This window comes from Megascapheus bottae, chromosome 22, assembly GCF_031878675.1.
Source record: "Megascapheus bottae isolate mThoBot1 chromosome 22, mThoBot2.hap1, whole genome shotgun sequence".
NCBI classification, from domain to species: domain Eukaryota; kingdom Metazoa; phylum Chordata; class Mammalia; order Rodentia; family Geomyidae; genus Megascapheus; species Megascapheus bottae.
In genome coordinates, this window is record NC_143530.1 from 13,614,708 (window position 1) to 13,641,991 (window position 27,284).

The 27,284-nt window shown below is 40.1% G+C and overlaps 1 protein-coding gene across 1 annotated transcript in view; it reads left to right on the top strand.

Annotated features, from left to right (window-relative positions):
• The window catches only part of Tsbp1 (testis expressed basic protein 1), a 28,744-nt gene extending 2,540 nt beyond the window's left edge, over positions 1-26,204 (top strand). Inside the window, exons 3-18 of the mRNA XM_090356454.1 lie at positions 361-381; positions 1,426-1,446; positions 1,753-1,773; positions 2,415-2,435; positions 3,601-3,621; positions 4,751-4,771; positions 7,293-7,313; positions 8,052-8,066; positions 9,123-9,143; positions 10,174-10,197; positions 10,442-10,465; positions 11,136-11,156; positions 12,272-12,292; positions 12,869-12,889; positions 13,941-13,955; positions 24,488-26,204. Coding sequence (XP_090212580.1) covers position 381; positions 1,426-1,446; positions 1,753-1,773; positions 2,415-2,435; positions 3,601-3,621; positions 4,751-4,771; positions 7,293-7,313; positions 8,052-8,066; positions 9,123-9,143; positions 10,174-10,197; positions 10,442-10,465; positions 11,136-11,156; positions 12,272-12,292; positions 12,869-12,889; positions 13,941-13,955; positions 24,488-25,908 — 1,710 coding nt within the window. The 5' untranslated portion in view covers positions 361-380 and the 3' untranslated portion in view covers positions 25,909-26,204. The remainder of the gene's footprint in view (positions 1-360; positions 382-1,425; positions 1,447-1,752; positions 1,774-2,414; positions 2,436-3,600; positions 3,622-4,750; positions 4,772-7,292; positions 7,314-8,051; positions 8,067-9,122; positions 9,144-10,173; positions 10,198-10,441; positions 10,466-11,135; positions 11,157-12,271; positions 12,293-12,868; positions 12,890-13,940; positions 13,956-24,487) is intronic.
• The last annotated feature ends 1,080 nt before the right edge of the window (positions 26,205-27,284 follow it).

Sequence of the window (27,284 nt, forward strand, 5' to 3'; positions counted from 1 at the left end):
AAAGGCAGGAACTCCACTGCTTTCTTTGGAAGACAAGACTGTAAGTTCTAGGCTAAGCAAGTTCAAATGGACGCTGCCAATGGGTACATACACAGGCCGTGAGCCACCTCTTAGCTGTCAACAGGACACTCCACAGGGAGTGTATTCCCTGTATTCACCCCTGTCACATCCCAGCAGCAATTAGAGCTCCGCCCCCAAATAGGAATAGGCATTTATAAGCTTCATAACCTAAACATCCAAAGAAGAGACTTGTTCCTGGTCTCTACATTTCTGATGTTTTCCCCAAAAGAATTTCAGTGCAAACTGTATTTTCCTATGCCAAGACCTAATTAGTTCTGTTTTGGTTTCCCCATCTTTTAGCTGGAGCTATCGGACCTATAAGTGAGTTCCTTTTGGTTTCTCAATTCTTTTTTGTAACATTATACAACATAATGTATTACTATGTAAAATTTTTAAATATTAAGGCAAAGCTAACTTTTACTTATGTTTGGTAAAGATAATGAAAAGTGCTTGGTTCTGTTGCAAAGACATTCAGGAATGGCAGCAGAGCGTTTTCCTAATTCATATACCTTTGGCTTTCTGTGTGGTCCCCAAAAACATTTTTGTGCAGTCCTTATATCAGTCATTCTCCCTCTGCTTCAGTTGCTTTAAAGTTTAGAAAAATGTGAGATACAGATATTTCACTCATCCATCAGGAAGACTAAGATTATGCCATTTGCAGGAAATTGGATAGAACTGGGAACAAAAATTTAAGTGAAGGGCCAGGAGTTTGGCCTAGTGCTTGCCTAGCATGCATGAAAACCCAGGTACCACCTACATAGAAAAAGCCAGAAATGGTGCTTTGACTCAAGTGGTAGAGTTTTAACCTTGAGAAAGCCCAAGGACAACACTCAGGCCCTGAGTTCAAGCCCCAGGACTGGGAAAAAAAACTTAAGTGCAGTAAGGCCCAGAGAGACAAAGCATGTGTGTTTTCTCTTGTATGTAGAAGTTATAACTATATTATAAACCTATACAGGCCTGTATACGTGCAAACACAAACAAACGGACCAAAGCATGATATATGTAGGGGAGGAATCCAATGGTGAAACACCTTTCAATAATTTACAGTTTAATAAGATGAACATCAGAGAGCTGAAGCATGGATTGCCTGAAGGAGGAGGTCAAGAGGAGAGAGGGAAGGGGAGTGGAGAGAGGAAGGATGGGCTGACAGTCATAATACCCAATGTGCATATGAACCAGGGATGGCGCTGGAAGAGATGGGAAAATGATGGAAGATACATTGTGCTCATAAACGCGTCGAATTAAAACCCCCTTGTACAGCTACTTAGAGACAAACTTTTTACTGTTTTCATTAGAAAAAATATATATTGACTTGAGAATTCTGTTAATGACACACTGATCCCCTCCCCCCACCTTTTATTTCAGTGCAATTCTCGGCACCCATCCGTAAGTATCAAGTTCTACTCTAGTCCCTCTGATATCTGATCGTGTGTGTGTGTGTGTGTGCGCGTGTGTGTGTAATTAATATGGAATAAGGCTTTCTCAATCCTCCAAAGAATTTCAATCATCACTAAAAACAGAGGACGCCTCTGTTCTTCCAGAGCCTATGCTTTCCATAAAAGCAATTCTTGATCTTCATTTATGACAATCCTTTTAGAATATGCACTGGATAAAAAGCATTTCCTTCACAGTGATTAATAATGTTGATGTAATGACATCCTCTCTCCCTCTCCCTCCCTCTGTCTCCCTCAGCTGGATCTACAGGACCTATCAGTAAGTTTGCTGACAGATCCTATATTATGGAACCTTTTAGTTTCCTGAAATATCCTCCCTAAGACACCATGAATTTTTTTCCCTGGTTTCCATGGGATTTCAAAGGTTTGGAGTTCGCATTTCTTTGGCTTTTGGGGTTTCATCTACACAGTAGGTGATTAATAAGTAAGTGGTTAAGTCTGTGAGCATACATCTTTGATAAACGCCGTCCATCTTGTGGAGGGTAGACCCTTGGAGAAGGCCTCCAGTGGTGTACCAGCAGCACACAAACCACTTCTGCACACAGGGTGAGGTAAGGAAAAAGCCAAGTGGGGAGCGAGGAAGGGAGGAAAATGTAAACAAGGAGTGACTTTTCTAATTTTCTACGAGGATTAAATGGACCAAAGAGTAAGTCTTGCTTAGTGCTTCTGCACTCTGCTCTCTCGATGGCTCCTCTAGATAGAAAGGCCCTTCTATGTTTTACCTTTCCTCAGTATCTTCAACAACAACAACAAAAATAAACAAGTCAACTACTCAGCTGCAGCTGACCTCAAGTTTAGTGATACATATTCTTACTAAGGATAGCACAGAAATGACTTCTAGGGTTGGAAACCATCTTACTAATTTCTTTTACTTTTTTTTATTTTCTTTGTTTTTTTCAGGGCTCTCTCAAAAAACTATTGGTAAGTTATACTAGTATCATTTGCAATGCTTCTTTGTTCTAGACAATGTAAGTACATTTTTATTTCAATTATGTACACCTACAGATTCAAAGGTCAAGTGCTTTTATTGTTTCATTATCCTTCACAGAATATCCCTAGACTGGATTCAGCCAAATTCTAATATATATTTCAGTTTCATAACATATATAATTTTATATATTAATTTATGTGTATTGTTTATGTCTGTGTATGTTTATGTATAAATGTATATATTTACACACTAACATATATATAGCATGAAGCTGAAATACATAGTGAATAAATAGCTGCACAGGAATGATCCTTTGTCACCCACTTAAGCATTTTGGAGCCAATATGTAGCCAAGATTTAAAATACAGTACCTAGAGGGTGATGGGTACCAAGACATGTGAAAGGGTATCAATGTATGTGAATTAATGCACCTTCTACCTGGCAAATATCATGTAACCCTTTTATTAATTATAATAAAAAAATACAGTACCTAAACATCTTGCTTTTCATGCAGTTCTTTTATCACTGTTAGATTATCTCTACTCTGTAAAGTAGTGCAAATCTTGAGTGTTTTTCCATTTCTCATCATCTACCCAAGGGTTTATTGACTTATATTGAAAGCAAATATCCTAACAGTTCTGCCTCAGAATCAAAGGCCCATCTTAATAACATTAACAGACAAAATCAAAGCCAATTTAAGTTTCTTGACAAAACAGTTACATTTCTAGCTTGTCTAGTGTTCATAGACTAAGATATCCAAATCTAGAAAAGCTGTTCCCCAAATAATCTATGAGAAGGAGCAACTTGATTCCTCACCTCCTCCACTCATGCCTAGACCTGAACGTAGAGATGGTAAGAAATATTTAGTCCAAGGTGGTCCCTTGAGAAGGCAGTGTCTTCCACTGCTGCTGACCAGAAAGGAGAGTCATCTCTCTGCAGTACCTCCAGACTCCTACAGAAACCTCTTCCCTCAGGCAGCCTTCTATAGCCTTCTATAGCTGGATTTAGTTTGTTCTCTCTCATGATCTCGTAACTGCTTTCGCTGCCTCTCTACCTCCCCAAGCCTCACCTCTAGGATAGGATTAATAATAGGTATGTATATATGTTATTTTGCAAATAACCATGCTAATATGCCAATTTGGATTTTCTTTCTAGTGCAAACTCCAGGACCTATTGGTAAGTTGCTATAGATAGATAGATAGATAGATAGATAGATAGATAGATAGATAGATAGATATAGATACAGATACACACACACACACCCCTCTTTCCAAAAGCTTCCTATTATGTCTGAAGGCCATGGGCTCCCTTCAGAGCTAAATGTCTGCATTTTTTCCTTAAAGCAGATGAAAATCACGATGCTCAGCCTTCACTTCCACCCACCCGTGCCATCTCCATAATCTATCATACTTTAGAAAATGGAAATCACATAACATTAAAATAGCTCCTACTAGGGAGCTGAGAGTGTGGCCTAGTGCTTGCCTAGCATGCATGAGGCCTCGGTACCAAATACACAGATAAAAGCTAGAAGTGGTGCTGTGACTTAAGTGGTAGAGCATTAGCCTTGAGAAAAACCCAAGGACAGTGCCCAGGCCCTGAGGATTGACAAAAAAAAATCCTAATAGGTAGCATACCATTTTCTCTAATAATGGTTGAAAGAATGTATCAAGCCATTAGGAAAGCTTTCTAAGCAAAGATGAAGAGTACAATGAATTAGTCAGAAGACGAAATTGAGATGGCTGCAAGACAGAATCACGAGTGATAGGTGGGGAAAGGACGGAGGAAGATGGGGAGAGGAATCCTATTAGGAATTTCACCTCTATGGCTGGGTGCCACCTGTAATCCTAGCTGCTCAGGAGGCTGAGATCTGAGGATGACAGTTCCAAGCCAGCCCAGGCAGGAAAAATATTCATGAGACTCTTCAATTTACCACTAGAAGTGGTGCTGTGGCTCAAAGGGATAGAGCACTAGCCTTGAGCTGCAGAGCTCCGGGACAGCACCCAGGCCCTGAGTTCTAGCCCCATGACTGACAAAAATCAAAAAGAAAAAAGAAAAGAGAGACAAAAATGAAGTAGTGACACTCTCCACTAACTAAATCAGTCTGTCTCCTAGAGGAAGTTCTGGTTCTGATGAAGAGGCTGTATATAGCAGAGAATAATTTTAAAGATCATCAATCCTGAAAACACAAAATTTTTATTTTGTTGATTGGGGGCTTGATTTTAACATCTCTTCTCTTCTTTGAAAACCACCAGTGTTTAAGCAATGTTTATGTTCAGTAACCACTATCATTTTTTTTCTATTTTAGTGCAATATATGAGACGTAATGGTAAGTCCTTCATCTCTGTTTTTTTTTCTTTCTTGATCTGCATGCCATGTGGGCCTGTTTCCTTCCCACTCTCCCTGCTGTGTTATATGAAAACAATAGTTGTATGCATGTTTTCACACTTCCCAGTGCACTAGTTGAGAACTCTTCAGAATAGTTGTGTTCATACTAAACAAATGTCTGGGGTTTTTTACTCAAAAACCAACATGAATTTAAAGATTCTGTTCTGAAAAGATGAAAAACAAGTTGTTACTGGCTATGCAGCCCAGGTACAAGGTAGGAATTACCTTCCATATGTGAGGTGACACCTTTCACATGATATTATCATCACCTCCCGAAACCCGGCCACCATTGCTGCCCTTGATTCCCCTTTGTACCTCATTTCACTACCTACACACTCACCCGGGGCTTTGCTTGCCCCAGGGCTTGATGCCATGCCATCAGCCCTTTGAGTTTTTCTGGTAGACATCAATATCCCCATTTGGCTTCTTTGCACCAAACTTAGGGAAATTAGGCTCGATGCAATTAAAAACCACAAAGAACTGAAGCTTCTTCAGCTCTTCTGTACTGCCTTTGCCAATCCAAAGTAGACTAACCTGTTCAGTTTTTGCTATTTTATCAGGATACCAAACCTTAAGGGATTCCATCAGTCACCTAGCAAGTTGCATACATAAGGCTCTTAACCATTGCATCTTCTGCAATGAGATCATTGTAGCTACCTCAAGAATTCTGAGTTAAATAACATGGGCAGCTGGTGCAACAGTCATGTGTTCCTGCCACCACCCGCACCGCCCAGAACAGGGCACGGACACCTAGTGACTATGTCTAACATTCCATCTCATTGGCTGCACTTTCCTATAGTAGTGAGTAATTCCACCAGGAACCATTGGCATCATGGAGTGCCAGCATCGGATCATCAGCTTCCTTGGCTTGTAGTCTTCAACCTGCAGTTGGAATCTAGGCAGCTGCATCTCTGGGAGGCTAGAGATCAATTCCAGGGTCTCAGAGTCCATCCGGGGTTCTGGAGGGCCTGCCTGCAGATCCACCAGACTAACAGGCCCTGTTTTGTTCTGGGTTTTTTTTGTTTGTTGGTTTGTTTGTTTTTGCCAGTCCTGGACTTGGGCTCAAGGCTTGAGCACTGTCCTTGGACTTTCTCAAGGCTAGCACTCTACCACTTGAGCCTCAGCACCACTTTCCGCTTTTTGCTACGTATGTGGGGTACCGAAGAATCGAACCCAGGTCTTCATGCATGCTAGGCAAGCACTCTACCACTAGGCCAAACTCCCGGTCCCTGTTATTTTTTTTAATTAATAGCTTTTAAGTAGCTGTATAAAGGATTTGCTATTTAGCAAAGCAGTTTATGAAAAAGTGTTCAAAAATACCCCCTCCATAATGGGTATATTGCTTCTAGAATATAAAACTTCAGAGCACCAGAGGGAGAATAGTAGGGAAAGTTTTCTAGTTGTGAATTACCTTGTCGATTATATAAAAGGTTTACTCAGAGATAATGGGAGCTGCTGTAGGGGGAAAATGACTAAAGGAAAGTACATTTTAAAAATAAATTTTATTGGGTGTCCCAAAGAACCAGTATATTCACCGGCTCACAAATAAAGAGTTCCTATTTACTGTAAATCAATTAATTAAATTTAAAAAGGAGAAATATGATAAAACTGAAACGAACTAAGATCGTACATGCATTCTGAGGCAAGTTTACCAGGGGGCACTGATGGGCTGGTCTACCCCCAATTCCCCAGGCTTCTCCTCCAAGACCCTTCTGTTTCCTCAAGCCCTGTCCTTCCCTCTTCTCCCAAATACTGCCCACTTGCTGCTGTCCCCCATAGGGAGAGGAGGAGAGAATTTCAAGAAACAGGATATGAAAGTAGCCGGGCCACAGTCAGAAGCCCTGACAAGTCCCCTGTGAGGGAAAATAAGCAAAGGAACAGCTCGTGTGAATTAGCTAGGGAGGAAAAATAGAAAAATCCAGTGTGTGGCCAGGTGCCGCTGATTCACTCCCGTTATCCCACACTGAGATCTGAGGCCCTCAGTTCAAAGCCAGCAGGAAAGTCTGTGACTCTCTTAGCTCCAATTAGCAACACAAAGCCAGTGGTAGGGCTTTGGCTCAGGTGGTAGAGCTCTTAGCCTTTAGCAGAAAAGCCAAGCAAGAGTGGGTGACCCTGAGTTCAAACACCAGAGCCAGAAGACAGAGACAGATGAAAGAAGAAGGGGGAGAGAGAAAGAGAAAGGGAAGGAATGAGAGGGAGAGAGGAAGAGAGGGAGAGAGGGAGAGAGAGTCAGAAGGAAGAAGTGTCACTTTATTACCTTATGGCCACACTCCTATCCTGGACCAACAGAAACAGGCCTGGGGCTGCACTGAGCTACAGTGAGGCGGGCTTTAGAAGCCCCTGCGCCCTCTCTAAGGTCACTCTCGGAGGTCATTCTTGAGCTCATAAATCACAGGATAGCAGAGAACTGTTGGTTCCACACACACTGACTGTTCCTCTTTTCCCTTCTGTTTCCCCACCAGTTGATTCTTCAGAAACAACCTGTAAGTTTCATGCCTGTTTTTAGATGAGGGTTACCTTCGTGGTCATCAAGTTTGACAACTTTCCACTCTGTTCTTATTCTATCTGTGGGCAGAGAAACTTGTGATCCTTCTCTCTCTTTCTCATTAACTAACTTGTCAGTGCCGTTCCCCTCAGGCAAGGAATGGAGGAAAATCCAAATCTCAGTATCAGAGGAAACTAAAGTTGATAGTAACTTGTCAACAGTGTGACATTTGTATTTGTGACGGAAAGTCCACATGGGTTGGCTGGAATAGGGAGAAGAAAGGTGAAGAGAGCACAATTTAAAGAAAACATGGCCGGGAGCGTGGCCTCGTGGGAGAGTTCTCATCTAGCATGCACAAAGCCCTGGGTTTGATTCCTTTATACCACATACACAGGAAGGGCCAGAAGTGGTGCTGTAGCTCAAGTGGTAGAGTGCTAGCCTTGAGAAAGCTCAAGGGCAGTGCCCAAGCCCTTGAGTTCAAGCCCCAGGACTGGCAAAAATAAAAATAAAGAAAACATTCCTGGCTTTGCAGGATTTCAAGCAATTATCAGTCATTTCAAAAAGGGATGAGATAAGTCATCTCCTTATCCTGGTAGGTTAAGAGGCACAAAACGCTAAGCCCTGCCATTCAAATGAGGATCCATTGCTACTTCCAGTATTCCTTCCCAGAGGAATAACGGGAAAATGACTTCCTCTGCTGTCACACTCTTCACACTCTTTCCTTTTTGTTTTCCAGCTTCAGGAACCACACGTAAGTTTGTTTCCACTTCCCCGGGATCTAACAAATCTTAAAGCAAAATGTACATCTCTATGTTAGGATGCAATTGCTTAAAGTTCTGACGTCCCTGCCGCCTTATCTTCCCATTTCTCAGAACTCCTCTAGGTTATTAATAATCTTCCAGAACATTTAAAGAGAAATTTAAAGAAAAAAAAAAACAAGAAAAAAAGAAACTTGCCCCCATGGTTCCAATTATTATAAATTAGGAGATTTCTTTTTTTTTTTTTTTTTTGCCAGTCCTGGGCTTGAGCCCAGGGCCTGAGCACTGTGCTTGGACTTTCTCAAGGCTAGAGCTCTACCACTTGAGCCTCAGCACCACTTCTGGCTTTTTTCTACGTATGTGGTACTGAGGAGATTTCTATACAGAAGGAAAACTGACTTTAAAGGAAATGGATATAGATAATACTTGTTTTCTAGCTGAATCAACTATACAAGTAACAAGTTATCTGCTGTATACTCAGCAAAGCCAGAAATGATTATCAGAACTTATGTTCTCATCAAGAAACTTGACACTCTTTAATTCCTTACATTTTTCTGTTACCAGAATTCCACAAGCTGATCAGCAGCTTTCTGAACATTCCAAACTGCCTTTGATCAGAAAATCTTTCCAAGCAGTTATGTCAGTAAGAAATCTCTCAGTAGAGGCCCTGGGAGCATAGCCTAGCACCCCTAGGTAGGGTGCTTGCCTAGCATGCATGAAGCCCTGGATTTGATTCCTCTGTACCACATACACAGAAAAAGCCAGAAGTGGTGCTGTGGTTCTAGTGGCAGAGTGCTAGCCTTGAGCAAAAATGTGTCCCAGGCCCTGAGTTCAAGCCCTAGCATTGGCAAAATAAAAAAAAAAAAAGAAATCTCTCAAGAAGGAGAAAAATTTAAAAAGACACAATAAAAAAGAATAGGAGTAGATCTAAGAAACAAATAATGGTTTCTGGCTTAGTGGTGCTTGCCTGGAATTCCAGTAGTGGTATATAGCACAAGCACAAGGCTATACAAGACTCTCAAAAAGACATCTCTCTGCTTTCTCTTCAGGTGGCTCACCTTCTCCTGTCAGTAAGTCTGCACGTTCCTTTCCTTCTCTCACACAGGACTTTGTTGGCCTCTACTGGAGTCCAGCAGCCTGGCCATGTGAGATGCATAGGACTGGAGGCATAGCATAGCCTCTGGTTATCTCAGGGTAAACCCCGTGAAGATTCTTATTTATGTACTAGAAGAGTTTATCCCAGTTGATTCAAAATGAGATAAAGAGAAGGAAAAAGGAATCGCATAGTTCTAAGTTCTCAGTGAATAACAAAGTAAAGGGGAAAATGACAAGAGGAAAAAGAGGCCTCCGGTCTCACTTGGTCTGTTTGGCCACATCAAGGATTTCAAATTAGGGGCCGGGAGTTTGGCCTAGTGGTTAAAGTGCTTGCCTAGCATGCATGAAGACCCGGGTTCGATTCCTCGGTACCACATACATAGAAAAAAGCCAGAAGTGGTGCTGAGGCTCAAGTGGTAGAGCTTTAGCCTTGAGAAAGTCCAAGGACAGTGCTCAGGCCCTGAGCTCAAGCCCAGGACTGGCAAAAAAAAAAAAAAAAAAAAAAAAAAAAAAAGGATTTCAAATTATCTGAGGAAGTTTTTCCTGACCATATAGGGATTTGAAGGTTTCTACTCCCTTTAATAATTTCATAGGGGAAAGAATCAAGCTATTTATTTACAGAATAATAAAGAGTAAGCTGGCTGTTAATGGCTTCCACCTGTCATCCTAGCTTCTCAGGAGGCTGAGATCTGAGGATTGTGGTTTGAAACTAGGCAGACAAAACAGAGAGACCCATTTCCAATTAACCACTAAAAGGCCAGCAGTGGAGATGAGGCTCAAGTGGTAGAGCACTAGCTTTGAGCAAAAAAGCCAAGTAAGAGCATGAGGTTCTGAGTTCTAGCCCAGTTCTAGCACACAAGTAATAATAGTAATAATAATTAATAATGATAACAGTACAGAGGAAAGTTTCTCAGTAGTTGAGGGTAACATATTGCAAGAAAATTGCCAATGTAAAAAACAAACAGAACTAAGAAGATAACAATTTTTCTCTGCTCTCCTTACCAGCTGGACCAATTTCACTTGCCATCAGTAAGTTCACATTCCCTGGCAGTGGTAGGATTTGGGAGCCTTTTACCTTCCTAATTATTAAAATCCCACCACAGTACTAATTTTTAAGAAAATTCACCTTCTGCTAATTTACATGAAAAGTAAATAAGCACCAAAGAGAAGGGGTCCCTATTGTTGGCCTACCAAGAAAGAATTCTCTAAATAGAAGCGGGGGTGGGGGGACTAAAAGGAGAAGGAAATAATAAGATACTTCGTTATTTTTCAGCTGGTCAACTTTCAACACCCAGCGGTAAGTTGTACTTGTTTTCCTGCTGTTTTCTGATGCCACAGACCCAAGCGCCTCTCCCTGCTTGCTCATTTCTTACCTGTAAACACTAAAGACGTGTCACTTCCTGTGTCCTTTTCCTACTCTACCTTGTGAAGGAAGCCAACATTTATTGAATTTTTTTTTCTTTGCTGGTCCTGGGACTTGAACTTAGGATCTGGGCGCTGTCCCTGAGCCTCTTTGTGCTCAAGGCTAGCACTCTACTACTTGAACCACAGCTCCTCTTTCAGCTTTTTCTGAGTAGTTTGTAGGACTTTTCTCCCTGAGCTGTCTTCAAACCGCAATCCTCAGCTCTTCTGATCCTCCTGAGTAGCTCGGATGACAGGCATGAGCCACTGGCACCTGGCCACTTATTAAATTGTAAACACTGATTTAATTTGCATAGCCTGTAAGAATGATTCGTGTTCTCTAGTTATGTGACTCCCCACTTAATCCTTACAGGCGCTCCATTAGTTTTCTTGTAAGGAAGAAGAAACTAAAGCCAAATAACTTGTCCAAAAATAGATCGTCATACAACCATAGTTCAAACCCAGAACATCTAAATACCAAGCTTCTTGCCTACACAAATATGCCTCTTTAAAAGCAAATTTATCACTTTCATACACGTCACTGATTTCTTGTTTGTTTGTTTTAGGTACATTGCTGACACCTTTATGTAAGTATGACATCTGTTTTTCTACCTTGGCTCTCTTTTGTCTCCATCTCACTTCTGTTAAAATGATCCAAGTTTCTCATCACTAACTAACCCCCCAGCTTCCTCCACACCGTAGACCATGAAAGAACATATTGATTAGAAGGACAAAGTTAACACTTGTCAAGAAGACACTGGACAATATTAGGGAATAAAAAAAAATGTAGGCAGAATTTTTGAGAGAGGAGAGAAGGGAAAGGGGATAAGAGAAGAGGGGCAGGAGGCCGGGAGTTTGGCCTAGTGGCAGAGTGCTTGCCTAGCGTGCACGAAGGCACCACATACATAGAAAAAAGCCGGAAGTGGTGCTGAGGCTCAAGTGGTAGAGCTCTAGCCTTGAGAAAGTCTAAGGACAGTGCTCAGGCCCTGAGCTCAAACCCAGGACTGGCAAAGAAAGAGAGAGAGAGAGAAAGAGAGGAGGGAGGGGAAGGGAATTGAGGGGAGGGCAGGCTGAGAGAGGAGGGAAGGAAAGAAGGAAGGAGAGAAGAGGAGAAACGTAGCTACTCAAGGGGCTGAGATCTGAGGATCACAGTTTAAAGCCAGCCCAGGCAAGAAAATCTGTAAGGCTCTTACCTCCAATACCCTACTCAAAACTCAAGCAGGAAGAAGAGCTATGGCTCACGTGGTAGAGCACTAGCCTTGAGCAAAAAAGCTCAGGGACTGTGCTCAGGCCCTGAGTTCAAGCCCCAGGACTGAAGAAAGAAAGAAAAGAAAGAAAGAGAGAAGGGGGAGGGGAAGGAAGGAAGGAAGGAAAGAGAAAGAGTAGAAAAAGACCCTGAGTGCCCCCAGAGATCACAATACTATACAGAGGAAACAGAAAGCTCAAGAATTCTTTAGCTAAGAACACATAGTCTTTACATCCAGTAAGTGAAGAGACCCTTTAGGGAAGTCCTACCTTTTATACTTCATCGACACTGCTTAACCTCACATCTAAGTTTAAGTTGCAGTAGTGACCTACATGGCTGTTTTGGGTCCTTTTTCTTTATGCCAGCCCCTTTTAGACACCAGCAAAAATAATTGAAAGAACATTGTGTGGGTCATATTCTTTTCAGTAAATGAATTTATTTTGTTTATTTTTTTAGTGATCTCCCAGAGGATCTCAAGTAAGTTCTTCACTTTTCTTTAGCTTAGACGATTGAGAGCCCCTGGGGTTTTTTGAAAATGGAGGAAAGGAAGCGGATACAGCATGTGGTCTGTACTGTTTACTTTCATAAAAGTAGAAGTGAAACTACCATGAAGGTGGAAGACTAATAAGGAAAGGGGAGTTAAGAGATGATAATAGACAGGTGAGTATCGACAATGCATGTTCCCTGACGTAATTAAAGCCCTTACTCTGGGGCTGAGAGTTTGGCCTAGTGGTAGAGTGCTTGCCTAGCATGCACAAAGACCCAGGTTCGATTCCTCAGTACCACATACATAGAAAAAGCCGGAAATGGTGCTGAGGCTCAAGTGGTAGAGCTCTGGCCTTGAGAAAGTCCAAGGACAGTGCTCAGGCCCTGAGCTCAAGCCCAGGACTGGCAAAAAAAAAAAAAAAAAAAAAAAAAAGCCCATTACTCTGTATAATTAGCATATGCTAATAGAAAAACAGAAGACCATGAGGTCTTGCTAGCTTTTTTCAGTCAGTGTGACACTAAATTCACACCAGATAAACACACTAATTTATGTCTTTTCTATTGAAGCAAAACCTGGGATGCCTGCAAGTAAGTTCCATATTTCTCTCTATTTTATTGATTTCATTAGTTTCTTGTGGTATCAACACAGAGTCCCTTTTGAGCTCTATGATGAGTGGAAAGGTACCAAAACCTGAGATTTATATTTTGAACTCTGTGGTTTACTAATTTCCGCAGTATTCCACAGCTCCTAAGGTTCAGATTCACTAGTCCCATTTATTTCCAATGGCTTGCATATTTAGCTATCCATGATCATTTGGATGCTATAATTGAAATTGCTTAATACCTGATATGGTGCTAAGATGATATTTACTAAATTTACTTAATATGCCAGGCAATGTTTTCAGGGCTTTATGTATGGATAAACATTATATCAGAATGCTATTTTTGCTCCATACAGATATAGGTTGTGATTAAGAGGAAAATGTAAAGGCTTGGGAGTATGGCCTAGTGGTAGGGTGCTTGCCTAGCATGCATGAAGCCCTGGGTTCAATTCCTCGGTATCACATACACAGAAAAATCTGGAAGTGGTGCTGAGGCTCAAGTGGCAGAGCACTAGCCTTGAGCAAAAAGTGTCCAAGGACAGTGCTCAGGCCCTGAGTTGAAGCTCCAGGACTCGCAAAAAAGAAAAAAGAGGAAAATGAAAGACTAAGTAATTCACCCACAATCCCACAACTACAAGTCCACCTACCTGACTCTAAACGTTAAGTAGTACCTCCATCAAGCTAAATAAGATACTTATGCTCATGGAGAAAAAAGAAACCTTCCTAAAGTTAACCTAAAAGCCATTGAGTCATAACGGAATGATCCAGTTAAGGCAAACATAACCACTGCAAAGAAATAAAAAGAGAGAAATAAGAAAGTAGTCAAATGACCTAATATATTTTATCACTTGCTTTCCAAAAAGGAGACTTGAGAACAACCTCAAGAAGCCCTCCCATTCTAATTAATTGATCCTAAAGAGAGTTGGAGATGGTCTCCGAGTCCTATTTCTAAAACTTCCAGCAGAAAGACTTTGAGAAGTAACTATGTTCTTCATCTAGAAATGTCTCTAATTCATTTATTAATTTCTTTTTCACAGTAAAACAAGAGCCAAGTAAGTTCTGTGTCTATTCATCAATTCTGGGATTGGTTCCTGTACAGATTATATCCTTTTCCAAGCTTATAAGATGTCAACATTCAAGATGTTTTTCCTCTGTATTTATTTTGCTTTATATTGAACAGCTTCTTGTAAAGAAAAAAAAAATAATAGGCACCAGTCTGTAAGAGGAGGCTGAGATCTCAGGATCACTGTTTGAAGCCAGACCAGGAAAGAAAGTCTCTTTATCTCTAATTAACCACCAAAAAGTGGGAAGTAAAGCTCTGGCTCAAGTGGTACGGTGCTAGCTTTGAGCAAGAAAGCTCAGGGACTGCACCCAAGTCCTGATTTCAACCATTTAAAAAGGAAAAAAAAAAGATGTTTTAAAGGTGATCTGAGGCCAAGAGCCTGGCCTAGTAGTAGAGTGCCTGCCTAACATGCATGAAGCCCTGGGTTTCACTCCTCTGTACCACATACACAGAAAAAGCCAGAAGTGGTATTGTGGCTCAAGTGGTAGAGCTCTAGCCTTGAGAAATCCCAAGGATAGTGCCCAGGCCCTAAATTCAAGCCCCAGGATGGCAAAAAAAGAAAGAAAGAAAGAAAGAAAGAAAGAAAGAAAGAAAGAAAGAAAGAAAGAAAGAACGAGAAAGAAAAGGTGACCTGAAGTCAAATAATATTTTCAAATGATTTTAATCAAGTTATTTGGGCTCTAATTTGTTTGTGGTGGTGGTGGTAGTGGTGGTGGTGGTGATGGTGGTCACGGTGGTCGAGGTCGTGGTCATGAGTCTTGAACTGAGCCTGGTCACTGTCCCTGAGCTCAAGGGTAACATTCTACCACTGGAGCCACAGTGCCACTTCTGGTTTTCTGGTGGTTAATTGGTTAATTGAAGATAAGAATCTCACAGACTGGGCTGGGAGTTTGGCCTAGTGGTAGAGGGCTTGCCTAGCATGCACGAAGACCCAGGTTCGATTCCTTGGTACCACATACATAGCAAAAAGCCGGAAGTGGTGCTGAGGCTCAAGTGGTAGAGCTCTAGCCTTGAGAAAATCCAAGGACAGTGCTCAGGCCCTGAACCCAAGCCCAGGACTGGCAAAAAAAAAAAAGTATCTCACAAACTTTCTTGCCTGGGCTGGCTTTGAACTGTAATCCTCAGATCTCAGGCTCCTGAGTAACTGGGATTATAGGTGTGAGCCACCAGTGCCCAGCTTGTTTTAATTTGACACATAACTGCATACCACTTGACACTTGTGTGGGGCACACAAATCCCTTTCATAATAGCTCTTTGTGTGTGGGGGGGGGTGGGAGAGAGAGAGAGAGAGAGGGGGGGGGCAAAAGAGTGAGAGGTACAGTTCTACTTGCAGGTTTTTGGTGGCTAACTGGAGAGTATAGTCTCACAAACTTTCCTAGGCTAGCTTTGAACAATGACTCTTAGATCTCAGCCTCCTGAGTAGCTAGGATTACAGGCATGAGCCACTGCAATTGGCAGATTACTATGTTTCAAAGGACTAAAGTAACTCGTTGTAAGACCTGTAGCTTGAGCTCTTCCATTTCTTCCCCAATTCCTGTCTGGAAATAATACTCAAAAGAATTCTGTTATCATTATTAATTTTGTTTTTAGTGTCAACTCATACTAATAACTTGTATTTGGATTTTAGCACAGATAACAGTGCCTATAAGTAAGTTCCTTTTTTATAACTCTAGTAGAAATGGGGTACCCAAAATAAGGAGAAGTTTTCCAAATTCTCGCCTATATTCTATGTAGTGATTCTGTTTGTAGAGTCTGTCTCTTACCTCTGTTTCTTACTCAGCAATCAGCTTACTTATTAACTACTTGATGTAAGGAAAAAAAGAGAAAAGAAAAAAAGGAAGAAAGTGCTACTATCTCTGATTCCATTATAGAAAATTTGGGGGGGAGGAGAGAATTGGTATTGCCCTTATCTGTGTTAGAGACACATATTCTTGATCCAAAATCTCTACTACTAACATTTCTTTTGTTGTTGTTATTACCAGCCTTGGGACTTCAACTCAGGGCCTGGGCACTGTCCTTGGGCTTTCTCAAGTCTAGTGCTCTACCACTTGAGCCACAGTGCCACTTCTGGCTTTTTCTGTGTATTGGTACTGGGCAATCTAACCCAGGGCTGTGTGCATGCTAGGCAAGCACTCTATCACTAGGCCACACTCTCTGCCTACTAATACATTTTCATTTCATGTTGTTCTGCCCAGAAAATCCAGTACCTGTTGGTAAGTTATTGTTCATTTACCTCTTACTTTCAGTATCCTTTAGATGAGCATCATACATTCTTCCAAACTGGCAGTGGCTAGCGCAAGTACTTAATGTGTTCTTCAGAAGTTGAGTGTTTTTATTAGATGATAGAAATCTTTGTTCTGTTTAAGGAAAGCATTAGTATAAGGCAAATTCTGTTAAAGACCCTTGAGCAATCTAGAGACTGAATTCAATCCTCAGTACCTTAAAAAGTATAATAATAAGAAAGACAGTAGGGGAACGTATGGCTTTGATTTGGGTAAGTGTTTTCTAGTTAATTCACCCATATTCCAGTTGCTTTCCATAGTCTCTCCACATATGTCCTCACATGAAGGCAGCCATTTTATCTAAAAGCTATATTTTTCAACTAAGTGATACTTGATACTGAAAATGAGTATTTTTTACTATCTTCAGTGGCACAAAGAGGTTGCAATTCAACATGTCAGTTTATGAATACAATGTATCTTGATCAGTGACACCCCTTCCATCACTCTCCCATGGCTTTTACAAATACCCATTGACTATTATAGCTGCATCAGCCTACATTTCTTCTCTTTGTCTACTCCCCTCCCTCCTGATCTCATCCCCCCTGAAACTCCAAGATTCAGCTTCCTAGTATCCATTTTGTTAGACTAGAAGTTCCTTGGAAAAGCAGAATCTAAATATTAACAATTCCTCATACTGCCTGCCCACCCCTCCTTACCCACAGTTTTTCTGAAGGTATGATACAGTTTCTCTGAAAGTGTGATACAATTTCTAGGATGTATTGCTCTATCATGTATCTTTGTAGCTTCCTTCTGAGGAGACAGTGATACAGTATCTTAGGAAGGTGGTATTTTTTTCTCTTACTATAAAGAATATGATAACTATTTTGGAGTCTGAATTTTGTTATGTTGATAGCAGACTTCTTTGCTTGATTGGCAGTTCTACAGTCCTTTCCCTGACCACATTCCAAGCTCTAATTATATAAACTATAGTCATTTATGTTAACCTAAAACCTAAATGGTATGTTTCCCCATCCTTGTTGCAATCATATTTTTCTGCATTTTCTAAAGTTAGTTAAGTGGAAATTTTATAATGACAACAGTTGTAACACAGCTTATCACACACACACACACACACACACACACACACACACACAGCCTGGGCATTGTCCCTGAGCTGTTCAGCTCACGGCTAGTGCTCTACCACTTGAGCCACAGCACTACTTCTGGTTTTCTAGTGGTTAATTGGAGATAAGAGTCTGACTTTTGTGCCCAGGCTGGCTTTAAACTCGACCCTCAGGTCTCAGCCTCCTGAGTAGCTAGGATTACAGGTGTGAGCCACCAGCAATCAGCTTTTCCGCTCAAGTCTAGTATCCTATCACTTGAACCACTGCTCTACTGCTGGCATTTTTTTTTTGGGGGGGGGGACGCTTAATTGAAGATAAATGTCTCACAGAATTTCCTGCCTAGACTGCTGGCTTTAACCTAAAATCCTCAGATCTCAGTCTCCTGAGTAGGATTACTGGAAGGAACCACTAGAAAGATTTTTTTGGCAAGTTCTGGGGTTTGAACTCAAGGTCTGAACACTGTCCTTAGGCTTTCTTAAGACCAGTGCTGTACCCTTGAGCTACAGCACCACTTCTTGGCTTTTTCTGTGTATATGGTACTGAGGAATCCACCCCAGGGCTTTGTGCATGCTATGCAAGCACTCTACCACTAGGCCATGCTCCTGGCCCCAAGATTGTTTTTTAATAGGCAAAAAAAAAATACATTTAACAAGCAATTGAAACCTAGAAGAAAGTGAAAAGTAAAATGGAAATACTATGAGATTAAAGATTTAAGTAGAAAACTAACAAGTACAAAATTTAAAATAATCCTTACTAAATAAAGCCTGCTGACATCTTGGTGTTTACCCCCAGTGAGACTTGACCCACAGGGCTAGAACATAATAACTCTTAAAGCAATCGCTTTAAGCAACTTTACTGTGTGGCATTATAGCAACAGAAGTTATGCAATAAATAAAGATTAACTGGATCAAAATAAAATAAACCTCACTGACTCAACATTAAGCTTTCATAAAAATTGAAATAGACAAGAAGTTAAACAGAACTGCATATCCCCACTTCAGACATAGTCTATCATCACAGTTTTAACCCGGTAGAAGTGAAGTGGAAATTTTCAGTTCTTGAGGTTTCTTACATGACATTAAAAGACCTATTCTACCTCTAGGAAATACACAAATACTTGTCTTCTGGTCTCAATAAAATTCCATTTGTTTTCTGTTAGTATTTTGGCAAAGGTGTATGGTATTCCACGACAGGACACAATACACATTTATGTCTCTCTATCTGGAAGCTGCAAACTCCATAATCCAAGGGCTCTCTAATTCCTCTCTTCTTGGTTGGTTGCTGGTGTCTTCTTGCTGTCTCTTTAACAGGCAGACACCATTGTCTCTTAGTATAAGGGCACAGCTCTCTCATGAAGGCCTCCTCCTTCAAAAGAGATCCATCACTGAATCCTTGAGGATTTGAATTTCAACATATGAGACTGAAAACACACACACACACACACACACACACACACACACACACACACACACACTGTCTACAGTTATTCTGCTATGAATGCTGCTGAACCTGCTAATGTTTACCATCCTAAAATTCCTGGTGGTTTTCTTCTAACGCGTGTGTTTCTCAAGCCAGCTTCAGAATTTTAATCAAACCTCAGAGATTATCAAAGGAAAAAACTGTAAGTTATAACCAATCCAATGTAAACTTTAGGTCGTACTTAAAAAGAAAAAAAGGTAGAGCGCTTGCCTAGCATGCATGAACTCTGGGCTTGATTTCTCAGTACCACATAAACAGAAAAGCCAGAAGTGGCCCTATGGCTCAAGTGGTAGTGTGCTGGCCTTGAACAAAAGAAGCTCAAGGGTAGTGCCCAGGCCCTGAGTTCAAGCCCCAGGACTGGAAAAAAAAAAAAAAAGAATAGAATGAGAACTAGCTATGTATATGAAGAGAAGACAGGAAATGACAAAAAAAAAGTTATTTAAAAAACAAAAACCTGGGCCGGGAGTTTGGCCTAGTGGTAGAGTGCTTGCCTAGCACGCACAAAGACCAGGGTTCGATTCCTTGGTACCACATACTTAGAAAAAGCCAGAAGTGGTGCTGAGGCTCAAGTGGTAGAGCTCTAGCCTTGAGAAAAATCCAAGGACAGTGCTCAGGCCCTGAGCTTAAGCCCAAGACTGGCAAAAAAAAGAACAAAAAAAAAACAAACCTGAGTGTAGTACCCAGTGATTGTATATAGAAATTCCCTTCTTTTGAATACTTGTTTGTTAAAAATGATCTTTGAAATATAATGTAAAAATCAATGTTAATAAATTCTTTAAAAAAATTTCATTAGGGAAAAAATAACCTTTACTCTTGTAACTCATTAATGCATTACACAGGCACTCCAAATAACCTGGTTATTTAGGTTATAAAAACTGAGTTTAAGTCAATTTAATAAGAGAAAGCATATTTTGAGAGAATTTGATTTTTTCCAAAAGACTGCTTTCTGATATTCGAAGTGGGTGTTAATGTACATAATTTTGAAATCTAATCCATTTTCTTTTCCTTTTTAGCATTTTGTCCACTAGGTAAGTTCCCATTATCTTTTTCCATTTTGTCTTATTGGTTCTGCAATCTGTAGTATCTGATTCATTTTATTTACTGGTAAATTGGTTTGTAATTGTGGTTATGATGGTGGTCTTTGGGTTAAGTTTTCTTGTGTTTTTATAAAAGTTTAAAAAAAACAGGAAACCAAATGGAAAGGAAAAAGGGGGAAAGTATTTCTCTAGTTAGATAATTAAAATATAGAAAGAAAAAGAGAAATAATATTAGAAAATATGCTGGTCAGATCACACTAAAACTTTCCTGTTTCAATTGACAGAATTACAAAACAAAATTCCAAAAGATAAAAGGTAGAAACAATAAAAATCATAACAAGTGAGACAGAGAGCTATAGACCAAAGCAAGACCTCCAAGTGCTGCAAAATTTCATTCTTGCTTTTCAACCATTTATAAGTGTAAAGTCCAGTTGTACCACCCAGAGTATACAAAAATAGACAGAAAGTTGCATTTATCCATGGGCTGTGGATAATCCAGTCCTCACTGTCGATTTCAAATACCCTAACGTTACAATCCTGGTATGATATTTCTCACCATTTCATACTTTCTTATTATTTTATTTTTATGTTAAGTATATTAAATAACACCAAACCAAAAGATACACCTATATGTCAATACAGATTAGTTGAAATATATACCTGACCACAATTGTACCGAAAGTAACTGACAAGTGAATAATGTTAGCACCTGTCTTCTAAGCAAGGCCCTTATACATCCCATGCTTTTCGAACTCCAATTGTGGAACTCCAAAAAAATTGCTAGTATTTGCTGAAATGTAACAGCAATTTAGATTAAGTATTCTTAAAGGACAACAGACTAAGGAGAAAAGACAATGAAATTTCCTCACATTTAACTAAATAGAACTTAGTGATTAATAGCATGAATGTCATCAAAGTAGGACTGGAGACTGGAAGAAGGGAAAATCCAGACTCTCTTAATGTTTTTGTCTTTGTCTCTTTCAGTGGACAACTCTGGAAAAATCAGTAAGTTTGGATCATAACTTATTTTCCTCATGTAACAAAATATGATTGCTTTCCATTGGACCCTAGCTCTATATCACCAACCAGCACTGGTAGCATAAATCTCCAGTTAGTCTAGCAGAGTGACTAGCTGGACAATGGAGAACTTTACTTTTAAAAAGAATATCCTCTGGCCTGGAGTTTGGCATAGTGGTAGATTGCTTGCCTAGCATGCACGAAGACCTGGGTTCAATTCCTCTGTACCATATACATAGAAAAAAAGCCAGAAGTGGTGCTGTGGCTCAAGTGGTAGAGCTCTAGCCTTGAGAAAGCCCAAGGACAGTGCTCAGGCCCTGAATTCAAGGCCCAGGACTGGCAATATAAATAAATAAATAAATAAATAAATAAATAAATAAATAAATAAATAAATAAATAAATAAAAGAAAAGAAAACATCCTCAACTATTTGACAGCAGCTAAATACCAAGATGTGGTGATTTTTGACATTTTTTTCAAACTGATAGAATAAGTTTACAAATTTGATTCATAAAAGAATTTAAAGCCTGTAATCCTAGCTACTCAGAAAGCTGAGATCTGAAGATCATAGTTCAAAGCTAGTTCAGGGAAGGAAAGTCCAGAAGATCCTTATCTCCAAGAAAAGTGGAAGTGGCACTGTGGTTCAAAGTGGTAGACTCTGACAAAAAGAAATTAGAGACCCTAAGTTCAAGCCCCACAACTTAAAAAAAACTACTCAGGAGACAGAGATCTGAGGATCTCAGTTCAAAGCCAGCAGGGCAGAAAAGTTAATAGAGTCTTATATCCAGTTAATCACCAAAAAAAAGCTGAAAGGAGACCTATAGCTCAAGAAGTAGAGTACTAGCCTTGAACAAAAAAAGCTCAGGAACAGTACCCAGATCCTGAGTTCAAACTTTAGGCCTCCCCCCACCTCCCTCCCAAAAAGGTAGGAAGTTTAATAGCTGGGATATTAATAGAATTCATTTACTTATCCAAGGATTAAAATGTGCACATTAGCCAGAAGGCAGAGGTAACCCTCTCATGGAATAAAATAGGAAAGTTTGACCAGTAATACTCCTGAAGATAATTTATCTTCCATGTAGATTCCATTTCTGAATTATCCTAGAAAGAATATCCTTGGAAAGTGGGTTCTCTTTAAGTTGGAAAATGCTCACTGATCTTTCTTTTGTGTTTTACTTTTAGCACTATTTCCAATGGGTAAGTTCCTTGACAATTTTTAACTATGATATTTATGTCGCTTGTCATTATTTTCTGAACTGGAGAGTTCTACTCTTAGAGAGAGTATAGGCTTGTGCATTAAGGTCATTTTAAATAGCCTGATTATTCAGGATCATCTGAGTTTTTCTGTGTGTGGGTGCCAGTACTGAGGCTTGAACTCAAGGGCATCGTGCTCTTGCTTGGCTTTCTCACTCAAGCGCTGGCCCTCTGCCACTTGAGCCATAACACTTCAACTTCCTCATCTACCATTTTAAATACATTCTTTGAAAACACTGTTGTTACGATAAAGTTGATGTACAAATTAAATACATATTTTTGGAACTATTGCTGCATATAAAAGGATCGTGGATATCTTCTGGCCATCTTCTTCTAGGCTCTGGAAAAGAATCTCCTCACTGGTTCCCAGCAAAATGCAATGAAAGAAAGACTGATGTCTGAATTTTGTTAATTTTTTCTGGGAATTTAGAATTCTTTTTTATCTGTAAGTGAAGTCTTCTGGATCACACTATTGGGGGAAAAGTTTAGTTGCCTCTTAAGTAACTTTGTATTTGAAAGAGAGGAGGTATGGCATACTTGCTGTACCTTGTACATTGCTACACTGTACATGTGCTACTCACATCCACAACAGTATTCTTATTCTTTTTTTTCCTCCTGAGTAGCTAGAATTGCAGGTATGAGGCACCAGCACCTAGCTTTTATTCTTTTCATAGTCCTATCCGGTGGCTATTTAGTTTTTGAGTACTGGTTCCAGGGCTTGAACTCAGAGGGCCCGCATGCTATCCTTGAGCTCTTTTGCTCAGTGACTCTCTACCACAGCTCTACTTTCAGGTTTTTTGATAATTAATTGGAGGTAAAGGTCTCGTAAACTTTTTTTGCACACGCTAGCTTAGTACCCAACTCTGGAAGCCGTTATTATCCCCCAGTTTACAATCAAGAAACTGCCTCAGATATGTGCCCAGGGGTAAAGAGTTGGAAACCAATAATGGTAGGGTTTAAACCTCCCTAGCTCTGAAGCACAAACTCTATACCAACAAAGTGCCTCCTACATTGTCATGATGCTTTTTGTGATCAGTCATGAAACCTTATATAGTAATCAACTATATAAATACAACATATATCTACTAGAGATATTGACTCATGTTCACCAAAGCATTCTTTTAAAAATAAGTTCCCATTTAAATCCATCTTTGATTTATGTGTGTCTATTTGTGTATATATGTGCACATGTAGATTAGCCATGGAGCTTGAACTCAAAGCCTGGGTGCAGTCCCTTGGCTTTTTTGCTCAAGGCTGGTATTCTACCATTTGAGCTTCAGCCCCATTTCTGGCTTGTTGGTGGGTAATTGGAAATAAGTGTCTCCTGGACTCTTCCTAGGTTGGAATTCCATCCACTATCCTTAGAGCTCAGCCTCCTGACTAACTAGAATTACACGTGTGAGCCACCAGTGCGGGCCTCACTTTTTTTCTAAATTCAGGATTCACTCTTCTGGGATTATTTAAAAGATGGCCCTCAGACCTTCAGGAAATTATATAAAACAAAATAGAGGGGTTCGGAGTATGGCCTCGTGGTAGAGTGCCTGCCTAGCATACATGAAGTCCTGGGTTTGATTCCTCAATACCACATAGACAGAAAAGGCTGGAAGTGGTGCTGTGGGCTCAAATGGAACAGTGCTAGCCTTGAGAAAGCCCAAGGACAGTGTCCAGTTTGTGAGTTCAAGCCCCAGGACTGGCAAAAAAAATAGAGTAGAAATGTTTAATATATATGTGTATATATAATTATAAGAAATGTATAAGGCCAATATAATGACATATTTCAATCTTTACAAACATTCCAAACACTGATGAACTCATATTCCTTTACATTTAAACATGTCCATTATAGAAAAAAAAAAAGAATGGGTTAGAGAGGATGCAGCAGAGAAATCTGAAGGAGCAATCATTTTATATTGAACAAGAAATAATATGCATTCTTTTGTACAAGAAATAGTTTTGGCCAGACACATGGCTCATGCCTGTAATGCTAGTTACTCCGGAGACTGAAATCTGAGGATCCTGGTTCAAGGCCAGCATGGACAGACAATTCTAACTCTTATCTCCAGTTAACCAGCAAGAAGCTGGATGTGGAGCTGTGGAGCAAGTGACAGAGCACTGGCCTTGAGTAATACAGCAAGCAGTAGAGGGCAGATCTCTTGAGTTTAAGCCTCTGTAGTGGCACCAAAATAAGTGGAATTTTATCAATACTTCTATAACTTTTGTCATTTCTACTATTTTATATTTTCAGCAAATTTTTCCATTATATCCAGTTTGTCCATTTTAAGACAAAATATAGAAACCAGAACGGGAGGGGGGTTGGATATGGAGGTAAATTGGAAGAACTTGATATTTGAATCATGCACTTTTATTGTGTACTCAGTTATGCTTCCAGGTGACAAGGCTGAAGGACTTAAAAAACAATCCGACAACAAAGTCCAGTTTCTGGAACAAGGAGAAACCACATGTTATCAGAAGAGCCAAACGGAAAAGGATGCAGAATGTTATACTCCCTTGTTGCCAACATACATACAAGAACCAAAAGAAAAAGCAAATGACAATGCATTGGAGGAAGACAAGATAGGAATAGAGATCACATTAAAGAGCAGTACGGAAATGCTAAAAGAACAAGAATCCCCAGTGAAGAAGAGTGAGATGGAAGTTCCAGAAGGAAAGGAACCCAAAGTAAAGCAAAGTAAGGTCGGAGTAGCAAAAGAACCTGAAGTCCAAGTAAAGTGTGACATATTCATACCAAAAAGACAGGAATCTTTTATAAAGAAGAGTGAAGTCATTCTACCAAAAAGACAGGAATCCCAAGCAAAGAGTGAGATGGGAGTATCTAAACAAGCTGAAGCCTCAGAGAGGAAGACAGAGGCAGGCTTACCAAAAGGACAGGAGTCCGAAATAAAGAAGAGTGAAATATTTGTACCAAAAACACAGGAACCCTTAATTAAAAAAAGTGAAGTATTAGCACCTAAAAGACAGGAATCCCAAGAAAAGACTGTGATGGGACTATCTGAACAAGCTGAAGCCCCAGAGAGGAAGATGGAGCCAGGCTTACCAAAAGGACAGGAGTCCGAAATAAAGAAGAGTGAAATATTTGTACCAAAAATGAAGGAACTCTTAATAAAAAAGAGTGAAGTATTAGTACCGAAAAGACAGGAATCCCAAGCAAAGACTGTGATAGGAGTATCTAAACAAGCTGAAGCCCCAGAGAGGAAGATGGAGGCAGGCTTACCAAAAGGACAGGAGTCCGAAATAAAGAAGAGTGAAATATTTGTACCAAAAATGCAGGAACCCTTAATGAAGAAGAGTGAAGTAGTATTCGTACTGAAAACACAGGAATCCCAAGCAAAGAGTGAGATGGGAGTATCTAAACAAGCTGAAGCCCCAGAGAGGAAGAACGAGGCAGAAGTACCAAAAGCACAGGAGTCTCAAACAAAGAAAAGTGAAGAAGTTGTAGTACCAAAAAGACAGGAACCTTATGCAAAGAGTGATACAAGAATGGCAAAAGAACCCGAAGTCCAAGACAAGAAAAGTGAGGCACTACCACCAAAAGGACCAGAAACCCAAGAGAAGAAAACGGGGGTACTGGAACTGAAAGGACCGGAAACCCAAGTGAAGAAGAAGGAGGTATTAATATTAAAAGGACAGGAAATCCAAGAGAAAAAGAACGAAACAGAAGTACCAAGCAAACAAGAAGCCAAAACAGGGGAAAAGATTTCCAAGGATAAAGGAAAAGAAGGCCAAAAAAATGAAGAAGGTGCACAGTTACCCAAGCCAAAGGCGTTGATGAAGAAAAAGATACTCAAATAATTAGATGGAAAGGGCAAAAGGGCAAACACAAGTAAAGAAAATAAGAGTAAATAAAAGCCCATACGAAAACTGATCCTTGCAATTCCCATCCTCCAAACACAAGATATGTACCGGCCACTATTTACATAGAAGTCTAATTATAAAATGGACTTCATCTATAGATCTGAAGTTTCTGCTCTTCAGAAGTGTCACCATTTTGAGATATCTTAGCAACAAACCAGCTTTTAAATGTGTGCTTTATACGTCAATATATATCATCCAATCAAGAAGGGCTGGGTATTTTCTAAAATAAAACATTTTTACTAAAGAAATGTATGATTTCATTAAAAATTTTTTTTTGTCAGTCATGGGGGCTTGAACTCAGGGCCTGAGTGTTGTCCCTAAGCTCTCTTGTTGAAGACCAGCAATCTACCACTTTGCGTCACAGCTCCACTTCTGGTGGCATATTCTGACTGTTAATTGGAGATAAGTCTCACGGCCCACCTTGCCTCAGATCTCAGCCTCCTGAGTAACTAGGATTACAGGTGTGAGCCACCAGTGCCCACTGAAAAAATCTTTAATTTCCTTTGACACATATTTTGTCTCTAACTTACCCAACTGAACAACCTCTCTTCATACTCACTGGTAGCAAGATAATCTATTCGCAATAAAGAATGTACAGAAGAACACAAGTCAGAGCTCCTGCCATCAAGTAGCTTGTATAGAGTGTATACATAATTTTTTAAAGTCAGTACTTAAAAGTGTCAAAAAAAAAAGTGGTTTAGATAACCCAGGGGCTGCTGACTCAGACCTATAATCCTAACTACTCAGGAGGCTGAGACCTGATGATTGCAGTTTAAACCAGTCTGAAAAGAGAGTCCATGAGACTCAATCTCCAATTAACCACCAAGAAACCAGAAATGGAACTCAGATTCAAGTGGTAGAGTGGTAGCCTTGAGCAGAAAACACTAAGGGACAGCACCCATGCCCTGAGTTCACGCGCCAGTAATAGCACCAACAAGAGAGGGGGGGGGCGCAGCAGGGATAAAATGTTGATATGCAGACTTGAGTAGAAGAAAGGCAGAGGGTTAATGGCTTTAGGGGCAGCAGGCAACTTTTCTGTTGCAATGGACTCATAGGAGGCACTCGGGTATAATTTTGAAAAAAACAGTATAAGTAAATTTTAAAAAAAAATCTGAACTTATTATTTTGCTCTTCAGGAAGATGGAAGACTTCTGGCGTGATTAAGAAGGACAGTGAGTAAATCTACATTACAAAATAATCTTGGGATTGTGCAAAATAGATTGAAGAAAAGAAACCCCAGAAATAGTAAATCTAAGTATGAAGTGCAACTTTGGGTAATAGAGAAGAAAAAAGAAGAATCACTATTTCATGGT